Here is a 16,367-nt window from a genome sequence, read left to right on the forward strand (position 1 = left end):
TAGGACCTTTACTCTATACGTCCACGAAGGCTGATCAGGCGATGCCACATTATCAAACCTTCAAGAAACCGCAATAAAAGTTTGAAAAGTTGGTAATCACGGGCATCAAACAAAAGGCCCGGCTTGGAAAAACAGGACAAATTCAAAATGATGCATGCATTTATCATCAGTAAAACTACTTATGGAATCTTTTATTAGTAACTCAAGGATACAGGAGTTGAAAACCGAATACACTCACATGAAAGTTGACTAAGATTATCATAGGGTTTTTAGAACGGGCTTTTGCCCGGTGACGACTTTCCTTAGTTCTCCACAACACCCCGGAGAAGCTCTTGGAATCAACCAAAGTAAATCAACTCGAACGGTTTAGGCTGACTGAAACAGGGTGGGTGACATTTAAAAAACTGGCGTATTTTGAAGCCATGGAACAATGCGATCCAGAAAAAGATATCCTCAACAACAATTAAACAACACATCTCAGTCCCTTGCATCCCACACTGAAGTTCTACTTATCGAACCTTAAATGCGGAAAATTCAACTATCACGAACAGCGGCGCTGAGATCACTCTTCCTCAGTGCTCTGCCCAGCGAACCTTTGATTCAGCACTTTGGCCGTAACCCTGTACATGATGCGAGTGTATTTTTCTTTAAGCACACGCAATTGTAAAGTCACAGAACGACTGTACATTAAAGTTATTATTTCTGTCAGTCTTAATAGATTATTATTCGTTGTGTGCCGTATCGGCATAAAGAAGCATGACGATGAACACGACGTGCTTTCAGCCGTCCATGCTGTCACCGAAAGCTGCTGGTCACAATGTAGCTGCTCCTTCTCCAACTCCTATGTGAGAACACGTAACGTTTTTCTGTAATTTGGTCCGCCTTCATGAACTAAAACAATGGAATACTTTTTCAGTGAATTATATAATACCTTATTTGGCTGTTTTTCATAGGTAGGTATCGACAGAACCACATTTTAGTACGCGGGCTCGCCCGCTGTACTGTCATATCGTCGCTTGCGCGAAAACATATTATTCTCCGTATTGAGTCCTGTACACACGTAGTTATTGAACTAGTCATCATAAAAATTTTGTAAATGCTCACCAGCAGAAAAAGCGAAAGTTCGCTCTAAAATAAGAAATGGCAGTCAGAGCCGACAAACAGTGGCTGCTCCAATTTTTATTTGATGTTTTTAGGTGTGAAAATGTGAATTGTTCAGAACACTTTGTTATCTTGCCAACATCTGCATATCATTCTATGCTGTCAGCCTTCGGTTTCTGTCGAATAAAGACGCGAAGGTTATTTTGAATGAAGGATTGTACATATCATGACTATGCGACTTCTAATGTTGATGCCGAATGGTGCGTACTTTGGATAAAAAGTGGTTTTGTGAACACGTTGCCATCTTCTAACGTAGTGTAGTTAGTAGAATACTCCGTTGAGAATAAGAATACTCAGTTGGGAAACAGAAGATTGTAGAATACAGAGTCACTGGTAGGTGGTGGTACCTGGCAGAAACATATGTAATTGCGAAGTGCAGAGAACACCGGCTTTTTTATGCATAGCATCAAATTGTCAGCACAGCGTAAGAAACACTAGGCCGTTTAGAAACACGAATCTATGCATTTTTAATTGAACACATACATCAGCTAATAATTTTGTATTGATTTCGTGCAACACAAAGGTTTATTATTTGCTTTTTATTCGATCAGGTTCACATGTGTGAACCCAGCCACCATATAAAGATAATTTGGCGTTGAGCTAAAATGCAGTTACAGATTCGCCGGGCGGCTGATTCGTGTGACAGAAAAAACAAATGGACAGAGACACGAAAATTTTTTTATTAGAGTATCACAAAACAGCATATCGTCTTGAATAACACTTATATATTATTAAAGATATCAAAACGGCAATTAATTGCTTGGAGGTTTATTCTACGTGGCCGTGCACCTACCATTTCGTCCAACGTAAATGTTCAATTTGTGTCTAGCGTGTGCAGTTGTTGTTCCAGTCGCCGTCTATGTGTATTAAGTTTCTACCAGTCTAGCAACGGGACATATACATCCTCGTCGCCTTGGCCGTGCAAACATGCAACCATGTTGCACACTGAACCAACACAGAAAAAAATGTCTTCGTAAAGATATGGGTAACCAAACATTTCTTACTGTAACTTTGTCAATTTTGCTGTCAAATTTATATATATAATCACGTTTTTTTATATAGACGTTACTTATTCCAAACTAGCATGCTGTACTTTTTTCAGTCTCCACCGCCATTAAGCCCTGTTGCTAGTCCAAGTGGAGTAAGTGCTTCTTCCTAATATAAACTACGATATTATTGTGTTTCATAAAATATTCCTCATATCACCTACCACTTACGATTGCAAAGTGACCTCACAACACTTAAGCGGACAATCACACTGGTACTTATGGTGCATGTTTCACACTAGGTGAAGATTCACGTATAAATATATAGAAATGAAAAATCAAATAACGCTAAGAAACACAATGATTGGCCTGGCAAGACAAAACCATGATTATGGGTCGTCAACGATCGACAGCAAAGCTATTCACGTTTGTGAATGAAAATTGTGAATAAAAATTGTGACATGCACAGCATGTCACAATTTTCGATAAATTTGGCCATATTTCGCGCCACCGTATTCTTACGGTAAACCTAATGCGATACCTAATGCGATAAGGGTGTGAAGAAGTAGGATGCGCCTCATAAGACTTGTTTGGATAAAACTGTGCATAAAGATTTTCTTTCCAAAGTTGCTGATATTTACCTGTTTTCTTCGACTTTCACTCACGTGCGACGCTCATATACGAATTTGCTATCGAAGTTGCGTCAGCTGGTCAGTTGTGTCAGCTAGCAGTATTGCCGGGACCATATGCGTGTTTGTGTTGTGTATGTGCGTATGTTAAGGGCGGTGCCGGCATGATAAAGCTCGAAAAGACTCTAAGACTTGTTATTGGACAGCGCGGTCTGGACCCATATTTCGATTTAGGGATCTGGGGAGAAAGTGCTCTATATAATGAGCCCCGCAGCGCCTTCGGAGGCGCTCTCGAAATGTGTACTATGTAAATTAAACTCTCTTCAAGTCTCCCTTCCTCCTGCCTCGGCGTCTTGATCCGGGATCTCCGCTGCTGCAAGGGCCAGTCGCAACATTGGCTGCCACTGTGATAAAGATTCCTGACATTCCCGGGTATAAATGAGAAGGTCTCGCCGATGTATTGGATGAGACGACAGGCGCTGCTCTGTTTCGATTGGTGGAGCATAAATTGCCGCTTTCATGCCCGATTCCTGCCGTTGTAAACTTTCATTTGGTAACATTTGTATCTCAAGTACTACAAATTTCGTTCACTATGCTTTTACAGAATTTATCAAGTGTGAGTTTCTGAATAGGGGTGTGCTCAACAGATAAAAAGGGGAGCCATAGTAATTATTTTAGTATTCTTTTATATAGAAAATCTTTGTGGCACAGGCTTGCTGGTAGGAAATAAATAAGGCATTCACATATATATGTCCGTGGTCGAATGTTTACAATATTGCGGTGAAAGTTATTAGTTCAATCGTTCACTACGAGTCAGGGTTGCGAATTTTTCGGGACGTTTATTTTCACACAAAACATGCGGAATGAGGTGGGTTGATGAGCTTTAAACTTTTCGTTGTAAAATGAAAATTTTGATTCTCCGGATTCTAAGTAGCGTCTTTAATGCAACATATCTTGGGGTTCAACAAATATCAGTTAAATTCTGTTACCCCGAAAATTTGGAGCAACAGCAGTATCTAGCCATCAACAATGTTCCTAAATACGCTAGTGAGACTGGGCTCAGACTGTACGCACACACAAAAAAAAACTGATTCATGCCTACTACGAGAAATCGAGAAGTTAACCAACTGGTATGCAATTATGAACAAAGCTTTGAAGCTCGTGCGAACAGCACCCTCTGGTAAAGCTAATATGGCCATTATTACCAAGATAAACTGATCTCTTTCACTCAATGCATGCTCGTAAGCACCCAGTCGCCTGCGCATGGCCCTCACTTATTTTTATGGTCTAAGGGCGACGCCTTCAACATTAAAAACCTAATTGTCCTTGAAATTGTGAACCGCTAAATTATAAATCTCATTATCAAAAGCATAAAGTTGTGAAAATTTCCTTGACTAACCTTTCTTCATGGGTATTACATTTACTTTTTACAGCGATCCCCCGGCTTAGCACCTGATGTGGTCTTTCCTGGTCCAAGTTGGGCAAGTGTTCTTTTGTTATGCAGCATATCTTTAATATGGCAAATCGTTGGATGTAGCACAATCAAAATTCCTATGATATGCTCAATTTTCATTTCACCTGTTCATAACAAGCTCGTGCAATGGTGCTCCAATACAATATATTAGAATCAGCAGCACGCTCTATCATGAAAATTAACTGTCAGTCAATCAAGGCCACGTGGAGCAAACACAAAGGACAATTGCTGACACAGATTTGGCAATTCCACTGTGTGGTTTGTTTTTATGACCCTTCATTTTAGCCCAAACTCGTAACAGTATGTACATCAAACTTGTTTAGTAAGCCATACAGCAGACTGTGTGTTCACCAACTAACACTTGTGCGATAGCCTGTTTGCAGGCGAGCGCTGTGTTGTCTCTCTTCGAGGCTAACCTATAGTTGTCGGTCAAGAAATTGCTTTCTTGAAACAGCTGCCTTTATTCACCAAGAGCTGAAAATTTCCGTAACAAGATCAATGAAACGCAAGGCTTGAGATGAAACGCCACGAGTAGTCTCACATTCAGTGACCAATAAACAAACTATATACTAGTGCTTAGAAAACTTTATTAAATGACCTAAGAACACTTTGTACACAGCTACTGGTGATCCTCGAGGAAGCCTACACGCTTCCGAAAGACGCGAGGGGAAGAAAAAAAAGTCAAGATGCATCCCGAGTTCATGTCACTGGGTGGCAGTGAGACTGGCAATAAGCTCGATTCTGGAATCCAAAATAAATGGAGAAACTTACTTTTTGACAAGACACCTGGAGTATATGCCAGTGTCAAAAAAGACAGGCTACAAGACCTGCAAGATGGGGCATTGTAACCCTGCACCGTCGTTTATGTAGAAGTTGTGCGTCATATGATATAATACCTATTTAGCAAAAAAAAAGCCTTGACTATGCAAACTGATTGTAAGTGGTGCTTCGTCATGCATAGATCATTTATTTTTAACTTTTTTGTTATTGTCACAGTCTTTTACAAATGCTGTATGGAAATAATTGGTAGTGTGCTGTTATTACCTCACGTATGTTCATTTTCTTGACAATTGCGCTTCACTCTTTGAAAAATGTGTGGTCTCCAAGACCCCTAACGTGTGGTTCATACTCTGTAATTGTTTCATCTCATGAATGCTATGTGATATGTCATCATGCAACACCCAAATAAAGTTTGGCGTGGAATATCTCGGAGCATAGACATGCTATCAGAGTTCTTACAAGTGTATTTGTCCAGAAACGTTGCTGCCAGAAACTCTTCAATACAAATATGCCGGCTTGCTCCAGTATCTGAAAAAGGTAATTAATAAATCTTAGTTATTTTGAGCAACGGCAGTTACAATGATTTTTCCCTTTGTGTCCCCTGGATGCGTAAGTTATCTTAAAAGGTAGGTTTTGTGTTCTTTCCGCTTCTGAATTTATAAAAAAACGAGAAACGTTAACTTTGATCAGCTAGTATAGCGGAAGGCAGGACCACAAAAGAGTCCTAATAGAAAACTGCTCTTCACAAGACCACACGACATTGTAAATTCCATCAAACTTACTGTTCTATAGGTTCTTCCTGCCCAAAAGAGGATCAGAGCCTTTTTATTCGCAACATTTAGAGTCCGCTGACGAAACCTTTCACGAGCTTCCATTTAGAATTTTGTTGAAATGAAACAATAACAGCGGCCAACCTTCGTGTTGATATAGTGCGGTTCACTCATCACCATGGACAGCCACGCGTACATTACCAGACGTGCCCACTCAGATGTGTGCCCCTGTCACTTGTGACATTTGGGCGACACGCAATAAACTGTCGTTAATTCTTACCGCTGTTCGGGTTGCAGTTCGCGCTGATACTACTTCTGCAAGAAGTGATGTAATGTACGGCTGGGCACAAGCTCGTGGTAATAGAAGATTTTTGTGTGTATCACCCTGTTCGCGTTATCACAAAACTGACAAGAAATAAATCAATGTTCATGACAAAGCACAACACCCTCTGTTAACTTCGTGGATGAAACCACTTACCCCTACAACAATCGATTTATTGATTGATTGTTTGATTTTTGGGGTTTAATGTCCCAAAACCACCATATGATTAGGAGAGACACCGTAGTGGAGGGATCCGGAAAAATCGACCACCTGGCGTTCTTTAACGTGCACCCAAATCTGAGTACACGAGCCTACAACATTTCCGCCTCCAATGGAAATGCAAGTGCCACAGCCGGAACTTGATCCCGTGACCTGCGGGTCAGCAGCCGAGTACCTTAACCACTAGACCTCCGTGTTGGGGCCCACAACAATAAGACACAGTGAACAATAAAACGATGTGGTACCCACATGTTTGTTATATCAAGATACCCCAACCATGATACCCCATTCACCGCGAGAATACTACAAATGGAATAGACGAGATTTGAAGAAACTCTAAGAGGTGACCCCTACTAGGTGGGAATGAACGTAACCTAAGAAAGGACACTCGTCAAGAAAGGGAAAGAGTACATCACGGACAGAACCTCTTTTTATTATAAAAAGCTCACACAATGTAATGAATACAATGAAGAGTGCACAAAACGTGCTGCAAAAAATCGCCGAAGTGCGCAAAAAAATAACAGTTCAAAAACAAGCAGTGCACCCCCACCTTTTTCCGTATGTGGGAAACTTGCGGAAGCCTTATCCATCGATTGAAGTATTACCGTTCAAACAGGATCTTAAAAAACGAACAAGGAAGTCTACCAAGGCAGAACTAGAACAAGATGTACAGCTCTCTAAGAATTATTAGGTACCCACAAAAACTGTCACAACGGAATTGATAGCACACTCCGGAAAGGTCCTCACAAAGTTCATGCACAATTAAGGGGGCTACGAAGGCGAAAGTTGGTTAAAAAAATGGGAGCTGTTAGGAACTACCTAGGCTGAAGTAATTATAGCTTGGGAGCTGAATCACACATGTGCGCTAAATGACAAACTAGATCGCCTGTTAACACGGGAAGTTATTTAAATGCATTAATAAAACTAGCATGAAACAGGACGCTAGGTAAAGACACCATAAATCAGAAGTTAGAATGCAACTTAGGCAAGAGTCAAGAAGACTACTTGCAAACGCTAGCAAAGACAGCTGGAAAAGTGGGACAGTTGGAGCACTCTGCAGAGACGCTGACATTCCCGTGATTCTCAAGCTAAACGATATCTGATAAAACCAAATATGCGACTCATGTTCCTGACATCCTGCTTCTGTAAGTGGTATGAGCCTATGATCCTCCACAAGCTTCATACTTGAAGCAAGTCGGTGCTTGTCTGGCACGATGTATGGATTCCACCATCAATTATCAGCGCAATACATCTTGTTGCAGCTGAAGGGGCGCATCATCTACCGCCTGGGCAAGCGCAACTAGAGCACAGTCGTGGCAATGGATGTCAAAAGAATACTGGACGATGTTATTCTTTGCATGGTACTGACGGACCTCCAGGACACGCACAGTGAGGAAAGAACATACCATTGCAGAGAAAACTTTATTACCACCAGAACAGGAGCAACTGCCTTGACAATCAGAAATCGGACCATTTTTAATTAACAAAGCACTCCTCAACGCTCTGTTATCTTACCACTACTTTTTTTAATATTGCCTTAATACCTCTGCAAATATATTGAAAGGATTGCAGGTGACAATCTAAACCCTGTATGCAGATGACCTAACCACCTGGACAGCTGTCGGCTCTCCCGCACCTCAACAAGATTCACTTCAAGAGGTAGTAGACCACACAGACTACCTCAACACTCGTGGGCTCATAGATGCTTCACAAAAGTCGAAGCCTCTTTCGTTCAAAATAGAAGACGGGGGACGACCGGCAACAGGGGGAATCCCAGAACAACAGCATTGGTTGAATGAAGTGCACATAGTTCAGAGTTCTTGGTCGCTTGTATTGACCAAGGATTTTTACTCTATACTACCACGAAGCAGGATCGGGCAAACAATACCGAACCTTCAAGAAACCGCAATGAAAGTTTGAAAGTTTATAATCACGGGCATCAAATAAAAGGCCCGGCTTGAAAGAACAGGACAAATTCAAATTGATGCACGCACTTATTATCAGTAAAACTACTTATGGAATCCTTTATTAGTAACTCAAGGATACAGAAGTTGAAAACTGATTACACTCATATGAAAGCCGACTAAGACTGCCATAGGGTCCTTCAAACAGGCTTCCAACCAGTGACAACATTCTTAAGTTCTCCACAACTCCCCGGAGAAGCTCTTGGAAGCAACCAAAGTAAATCAACTCGAAGAATTTAGACTGACTGAAACAGGGTGGGTGACGCTTGAAAAACTGGCATATTTTGAAGCCATGGAACAATGCGATCCAGGAAAAGATATTCTGAACAACAATTAAACAACACATCTCAGTCCCTTGCATCCCACACTAAACTTCGTCTTATCGAACCTCAAATGCGGAAAATTCAACCATCACAAACAGCGGCGCTGAGATCGCTCTTCCCCAGTGCTCGGCCCAGCGAGCCTTTGATTCCACACATTGGCCGTAACCCTGTACATGATGCTAGTGTATTTTTCTTTAAGCACACGCAATTGTAAAGTCACAGAACGACTGTAAATCAAAGTTTTCATTTCTGTCAACCTTGATAAATAATTAATCATTGTGTGCGGTGTCAGCAAGAGAGGAATGACCATGAATACGACGTGCTTTCAGCAGCCCAGGCTGCCACGAAAAGCTGGTGGTCGCAATGTAGCAGCTCCTTCTCTAACTCCTATGTGAGAACACGTAACGTTTTTCGGTAATTTGGTCCACCTTCATGAACTAAAACAATCGAATTCTTCTTCAGTGGATTGTATAATACTTTATTGTGCTGTTATTTTATGTATGTATCGACAGAACCGCATTTTAGTACGTGGGCTCGCCCGCTGTACTGTCCTATTGTCGCTTGCGCGAGAACATATTATTCTCCATATTCAGTTCTGTACACACGTATTTATTGAAATAGTCATCATAAAACTTTTGTTAATGCTCACCAGCAGAAAAAGCAAAAATTTGCTGTAAAATAAAAAATGGCAGTAAGAGCCGACAAACAGTGGCTGCTCCTATGTCCATTTAATGTTATTTAGTGGTAAATTGTGAATTCTGCAGAACACATTGTTATCTTGCCAACATCTGCATATCATTTTGTGCTGTCAGCCTTTGGTTTGTGTGTAATAAAGACGCGAAGGTTATTTTGATTATAGGATCGTACATATCTTAACTGTCAGACTACTAAAGTTGTTGCCGAATGGTGTGGGCGTTGGATATATTATCCTTTTACGAATACCTCGCCATCTTGTAACGTAGTGCAGTGGGTATAATACTCCGTTGAGGATAAGAATACTCAGTTGGGAAACAGAAGATTGTAAAACGCAGAGTCACTGGTAGGTGTTGTTAGCTGGCAGCGTCATATGTCATTGCGAAGTGCAGAAAACACCGGCTTTTTTTATGCATAGCATGAAATTGTCAGCACAGCGTAAGAAACACCAGGTCGTTTAGAAACACGAATCAATGCATTTTCTATTGAACACATACACCAGCTGATAATTTTGTATTGATTTTGTGCATCATAAAGGCTTATTATTTGCTTTTTGATCAATCATGTTCACGTGTGTGAACCCAGCCGCCATATAAATATAATGGAGCGTTGAGCTAAAGAACGCTTACACATTCGCCGGGAAAACAATAATTTCTTTAGTGTAGTATCGCAAATAAGTATATCGTCTTGAATAGCACATATACTTTATAAAAAGTATGTTAACGGTAATTCATCGGTTAGAGGTTTATGCTACGTAGCCGCGGGCCTAGCGTCTTCTCCAACAAAAATGTTCAATTCGTGTATAGCATGCGCAGTTCTTGTTCTAGTCGCAGTCCATGTGTACTATGTATCTAACAGTCTAGCAACGAGATATATACATCCTCGTCGCCTTGGCCGGCAAACATGCAGCCATGTTGCACACTGAACCAACAAAGAAAAATTGTCTTTGTAAAATGATGGGTAACTAGACATTTCTTACTTTAACTTTGAAAATGCTTGTGTCTAAATCAGATACACCATCACATTTCTTTGGATATAGGCTTTACTTATTCCAAACTATCATGCTGTACTTTTTTCAGTCTCCACCGCCATTAAGCCCTGTTGCTGGTCCAAGTGGGGTAAGTGCTTCTTCCCAATATAAATTACGTTATTATGTTGTTTCATAAAATATTCCTCATATCGCCAACCTCTTACGATTGCAAAGTTAACTCACAACACTAATGCGGACAATCACACTGGGACTTACGGTGCATATTTAACACAATGTGAAGACTTACGTATAAATACTTTACAAAAGAAGAATCAAATAATGCTAAGAAACACAATCATTGGCCTTGCCAAGCACAACCATGATTCTGGGACGTCAACAATCGACAGTAAAGCTATTCGTGTTTGCGCAGCATGTCACAATTCTCGACAAATTTTTCAATTTTTTGCGCCACCGTATTCTTACGGCAAAGCTAACGCGATACTATAAGGACTTCAAGGGTGTACAAAACTAGAATGCTCTCGCTTAGAGTTCTTTGAATAAAACTGTGCATCAAGATTTTTTTTCCACAGTTGCCGATATTCACCCGTTTTTCTTCAGCTTTGATCCACGTGTCACACTTATATACGAATTTCCAGTGGAAGTTCTGTCAGCTGCTTACAGAGAAACAGAACTCCTAAGGTTTTTGTATTAGGTGTGAAATGATCGAGTTCATTCATCATAATCACCTTAAAATTGTTCAGTTTTCTTTTTGTTGATCCACTAGCTTCTTTAATTACCACTACATTCATTGCATGTTCAATGAATTCCATAAAGCTGAACACATATTGGTTTATCAACCACGCTCAGAAGATTTGTAGGAAACCGACGTTCTCTGTACTTTGCGGTAACGACTTATTCGTTTTGACCTGTAAACTAAGACTCCTTGTTAAATTCGAGCCCCGCTTCTTAATTCAATTGGGGTTGCACACTATGGTTAAGTGCCTTTCTTTACAAATCAAGGGCAGAGCCGTCAAAGTCGCCTCAGTTTAACGAAAGAAGGGAAAGCTTAACCTGAAATGCGTCTTGCAAGAATCACATGAAGCGCGGTCGTCTGAGTTCAAGTCATTGTTGGCAGGCATGTGTGCCATTGAGATTGAAGGCTTACCATAGTTGCGGCACGGAGACGAGCTTATCCTCCCCCGCTATAAGTCATTACTGAGTATTGATATGATGGCGGAGCGCCTCGCTGGCGCATACATACCTGATCAGCGCACAGGGCCTGGCGGTGTCCTGCCAACTGCGCCAGTTTGTATCTTCCTCCTCGACTGGCTTCTACACTAGCTAAGGAGGGAAGGAATTTGATGCTCGGAATAGATGCCCCTCGATGACCCGATTGCACTGTGGAAGCGCGAAGAAAAAGCCATAATCCAGTGAATAGATGCTTTAACATAGCGCTCAGGCGTCTTCTGCTCAGGTGAAAGCCCGAACCTCCGCTCCCCATTTCACATTCAAACACACCCCTTTAAACCCTCGGTTGAACAAAGGGAATTCACACAAGCCAATCACATGTGTGGGCTCACATCGTCATAAAGAATTACAACAATACTTTCATAACAGGCACTGCATTGGTAAAAACCACGTTGCGAAATATAACATGAGAGGGATAGCTTCTAAGAGTGTCACACTCTCTCCCATGTCAAGCCATGCTGCCCTCCATCGGCTGACCTCCATTAGTAGGCGTTCTCACACTCCAGCTTCATCTTGTCTCTCATTAAACATTGCTTCGTAGATGCCTCATTTAGCGCGGTGTGTACACCGTCAGGCCCTGTGCGCTGATCAGGTGTGCTTGCGACAGTGAGGTGCCCCGTCATCCTAACAACACTTGGTAATGACGTATAGCGGGGAAGCGTATGCTCTTCTCTGTGCCGCAACCATGCTCAGCTCAGTGGTCGCGTTATAAAATATGAAATGAGAGGGGATAGCTTCTAAGCGTGTCACACTCTCTATAATGTCAGGCTGTGCTGGCCTCCGTCGGATGACCTTTTGTTGGTAGCAGTTTTCACGCTCGAGCTCCGTCATCTCTGTCAATAAACATTACTTCGTAGAAGCCTCCTTCAGCGCGGTGAGTACACCGTCAGGTTCTGTGCGCTGACCAGCTGTGCATGTGACAGTGAGGCATCCCGCCATCCTAACAACACTCGGTTATGACGTATAGCGGGGGAGAATAAGCTCGTCTTTCTGCCGCAACCATGGTCAGCCCAGTGGTCACGTTCCTGCGGCAATCTCAACAGCACAAGTGCATGCCAACAATCTGAGACTACGGCTTGACGTGATTCTTGCAAGACGTGCTTCCGGTGAAGCTTTCCTACTTTTCGTTCTAAAATGGGGCGAGTCGGATGGCTCTGCCCGTGAACTGTGTGTGCGAAAGAGTCTCCTTTTATTCCCACTCGCGCATCTTCGGCGTTCACCTTTGCGGAAGCAATCGTCTTCATTAGTTGACGGGTCGGGAATTGGCTCCGCGCCCTTCATAAGCCGCATTATTTCCGCTGCTCACAATGTGCCACTAGCAGTTGCCTCATACTAGCTCTCCGCCCCCACTTCCACGCAATGAAGTAGCTCTTGCACTACCTCTTCCGATGACAAGTGTTTAGACACTCGTTTAGCAGCATTGCCTTGAAGCACCCCACTTATACAAGAAGACCTCGACGAGCTTGTTTGCATAGCATAGTTTCGATCAACGGAGTCCAATAAATCCTCCGGTTTTCATGTCGACAGTGTCCAACAAGTTGAGCAAGGAAGCCACGTCACTGGATGAATTTATTGACTTATGTGTTTCCAAGTTCGCAAAGTATAGCTGTTCAATTGTCTTCTTGTTCCCACATAAGTATATGTTTCTTAGAAAAGTGCTGGCGTGTTTGAAGGACCCCTCCGTGGCTTGAATGCCGTTGATGGCCTTCGATGTCTGTCCAGTTACAAGGTTCTTCAAAATAGTGGAACAATTCGATGTTCATCAGAATGAGATTTTCATGAAGGCCGTCCTTGACAGTTGAACATGCCCCAGAAAGCTTGCCGTAGCGTTAGGCTTCCATTCAAATGAGCATCTCAAGTTTAGAAAGAAGAGAGCCGATGAGCGCGTATCTTATCAGACAGCCAAAGACACCGCTTTCTCCAATGGCAATATCAGCAGCGTTGTAATGATACTGTGCTACGGAAGCAATATCTTTAATTTATTCATTGGTGAGGTGTGCTTCAAGCTCAAAGTTGAGCACCCGCCGGTCATCGTTGCACGCCTTTATACTTTCGAGCTCCACACGAAGATCCGACGACGTAAAATAGTATGTGTCGATGAGTTGTCACGCTTCACTTTGTATGTACGAGTGCTAAGCTCGGCAAGTTTTTGTGCTTTCTTTGGATGCCCTCCATCTTCGTTGCAGGTGAAGTCCTTTCGTGGGGTCGCTTGGATTGCGTAGTCCAAAGCTTCGTGCGCCATGAAATGCATAATAAAGGTGTCTTCACCAGCAGTGTGGAGCAAAACTAAGGTTAGGTAACTGAAAATAGGTTTAAGAACCTGGTCATTTTAGCAAGATGTAGCGAACGGTTGGCTCATACACAGTAAAAATTTTTACACCCAGAAGGGTGTAAATGAGCTTGTCCCGTGGACGACACCCTAAGGGTGTTAATTCAGCACCTTCCAAAAAGGGTGCTTTACCATGCACCCTTAGAATAGGGTGTACATGTAAAAAAACTGTAGGGTGTTAAAAAACACCCTTAAGAAAGGGTGCCTTCGATGTCCATCACTTTTTTAGCACCCTCTGAGGAGGGTGCGAGAAGGGTGCACAAGGGTGTTGAGTGCCCATGGCAGGGGTGGCGAATACTGCCACCAATAGATATCAGCATGCACTGATTAAACACTACTTGAAGAAAGTGGTCCTGATTATCGATGGTGCACCACCTGTCGAGCTCCATTCATTGCGTGTGGGCAAAAATATAAACGCGTACAATCGTGTATGAACTTGTGCTGGATCTATATATACTTCAGTGTATATGCATAATGTGCATTACAGAAAATGAAGCCTTGCTGCCCTTGCATATCGCGTTTATTTAATAGGCAAATAAAACATAAACTTTTCTTCTGCCACACAACTTTTTCACCAGATATACGTTCATGTATACGTACACTACACATGCAACACCTCAAATGTTTATTATATTTTTTCAGTTTCACTTTATTGACAATTCTTTGCAACATACAATTACACTGGTTTCAGTTTAGTATACTGCTTCAAGTACATAGAGACTACAAATGAAATACACCCTAATATATCCCTATAATTCTTTCAAGTATCTACAATCCCAGTGGTTTCCAGTTTAATACTCCTTCGTGTACACAATCGGTTAATGGGAATGAAATACAGGCAAATATATACTTATGATTCTTTCAAATATATACAATCACCATGATTTCCCTATATACGCCTTCATGTACACAATCGTTCCCAAGAAGTGATGCACACAAAAATATATATGGATAGTGTTTTCAAATGTATACAATCACAGTGGCTTAAGCTTTGTATTCCTGGATGTATAACAATTGGTTATGAGAAATGATGTACATGCAATCATATACGGGTTTTCGCACATATAACTTTAGCGAATACTTAAGAAACCAATACAATGATCAGAAACACAATATGCTAAAAACGAACACAAAACTGAGTCAGGACACACAAAAAACAAAAGAGGTAATGCATAATTATGGCTAATGACACAGCTGGGTCACTTTATGCCAAATGTCCCAGCCATTTTGGCAACCATCTCAAATGTATTCGAAAAACTCGTGCTGCATTGAAAATAGTGAACTTCTGGAATATTTAGGAGAGGAAAAATATTTGGTCACGTGGCTGCCTTCTGAACTTTCTGGAATGCCGTCTAGGTGTTGTATGTGAAAAATTTTATTTTAAAAGCACCGCTCCTTCTTTCCATGCGAAACTCCGTCTACGTGTTACGTAACAAGAGCTTAATTTGGGAGAGTTGGTTCATCGTGGTTGTGTGCTAGTCACAGCGCGACAACTTTAGGAAGAGACAGAAAGGACAGGAAAGAGCACAGACTGTCAACTGAATTTAATGAATGTGCTACGAGCGCTTTTATACGGAGTACAAGAACCGCGTTCATGCGCGACGACACGTGTGAGCACTACAAAATAATCTTAACTGTGAAAAGAATACTCCCTCTTGGAAAGGATAAGTGAACGTGTAGTGATGCACTGATCATTGGTTTACCTGATAAAAAATATTTCTACAAACGTTAAATTGCCATTAAGTAAACCTATTCTCGTGACGAATGGGGCAAGATTGACTATTCCTGTTGCTGTTTAGTACACAAACTTTTGAAAGCTTGCAAGGGGTGGAAAACAACACGCTAATATCATATCTGCTGGCTATTTTTCTAGTTGTGAGACACGTGATGTGGTATAACATGCAAAGGTTTTGGTCATTGTTTTTTGTTGGTCCTGTCTTCTTTAACTTTACTTTCTGCAGGAGGGTTTTGCCAACGGGTGTGAAGATTCTGTTGGGATACCCAGCATCTTTCAGTCTTTTAATCTGGTTTTTAAGCCTGACCTCACCCTTGTGCTAACATGACTTCTGAAGGGTGGCCTGAATACATGTGGTATCAATTCCTCTTTCTATTAATTTTGAATGCCCACTATCAAAAGGCAGAACATTCTTAGCACTCCTGGGCTGATAGCACCAGCCAATACCCCAACAGCATCATCACACTTGTTTGCGAAACCCTCCTGCAGAAAGTAAAGTTAAAGGAAACAAGACCAAAAGAAAAAGAGAATGACCAATCACCTTTGCATGTCACATGGTACTACGTACATAAGGTGTCTCACAATTTGAGGAAAAGAGCCAGCAGATATGACATTGTTGTTTTCCACCCCTTGCAAGCTTTCAAAAGTGCATGTACTTACAGCAACAGGAATAGTCAATCTTGCACCATTCGTCACTAGAATAGGTTTACTGAATGCCAATCTAATGTGTATGAGATACCGCTAACACGTGGAAAAGTAAACAT

General features: G+C 41.7%; 1 protein-coding gene across 6 annotated transcripts in view; it reads left to right on the plus strand.

The window, feature by feature from the left end:
• LOC142765414 (uncharacterized) overlaps positions 1 to 16,367 on the plus strand; it is a 184,522-nt gene that overhangs the window by 125,000 nt on the left and 43,155 nt on the right. For all 6 annotated transcript variants that reach the window (XM_075866393.1, XM_075866395.1, XM_075866392.1 and 3 more), the window contains 3 exons: positions 2,264 to 2,302; positions 4,210 to 4,257; positions 10,401 to 10,439. In XM_075866393.1, the coding sequence (XP_075722508.1) occupies positions 2,264 to 2,302; positions 4,210 to 4,257; positions 10,401 to 10,439 (126 nt within the window). The remainder of the gene's footprint in view (positions 1 to 2,263; positions 2,303 to 4,209; positions 4,258 to 10,400; positions 10,440 to 16,367) is intronic.

The sequence above is a fragment of the Rhipicephalus microplus genome, chromosome 6 (assembly GCF_043290135.1).
Source record: "Rhipicephalus microplus isolate Deutch F79 chromosome 6, USDA_Rmic, whole genome shotgun sequence".
In the NCBI taxonomy this organism is placed as follows: domain Eukaryota; kingdom Metazoa; phylum Arthropoda; class Arachnida; order Ixodida; family Ixodidae; genus Rhipicephalus; species Rhipicephalus microplus.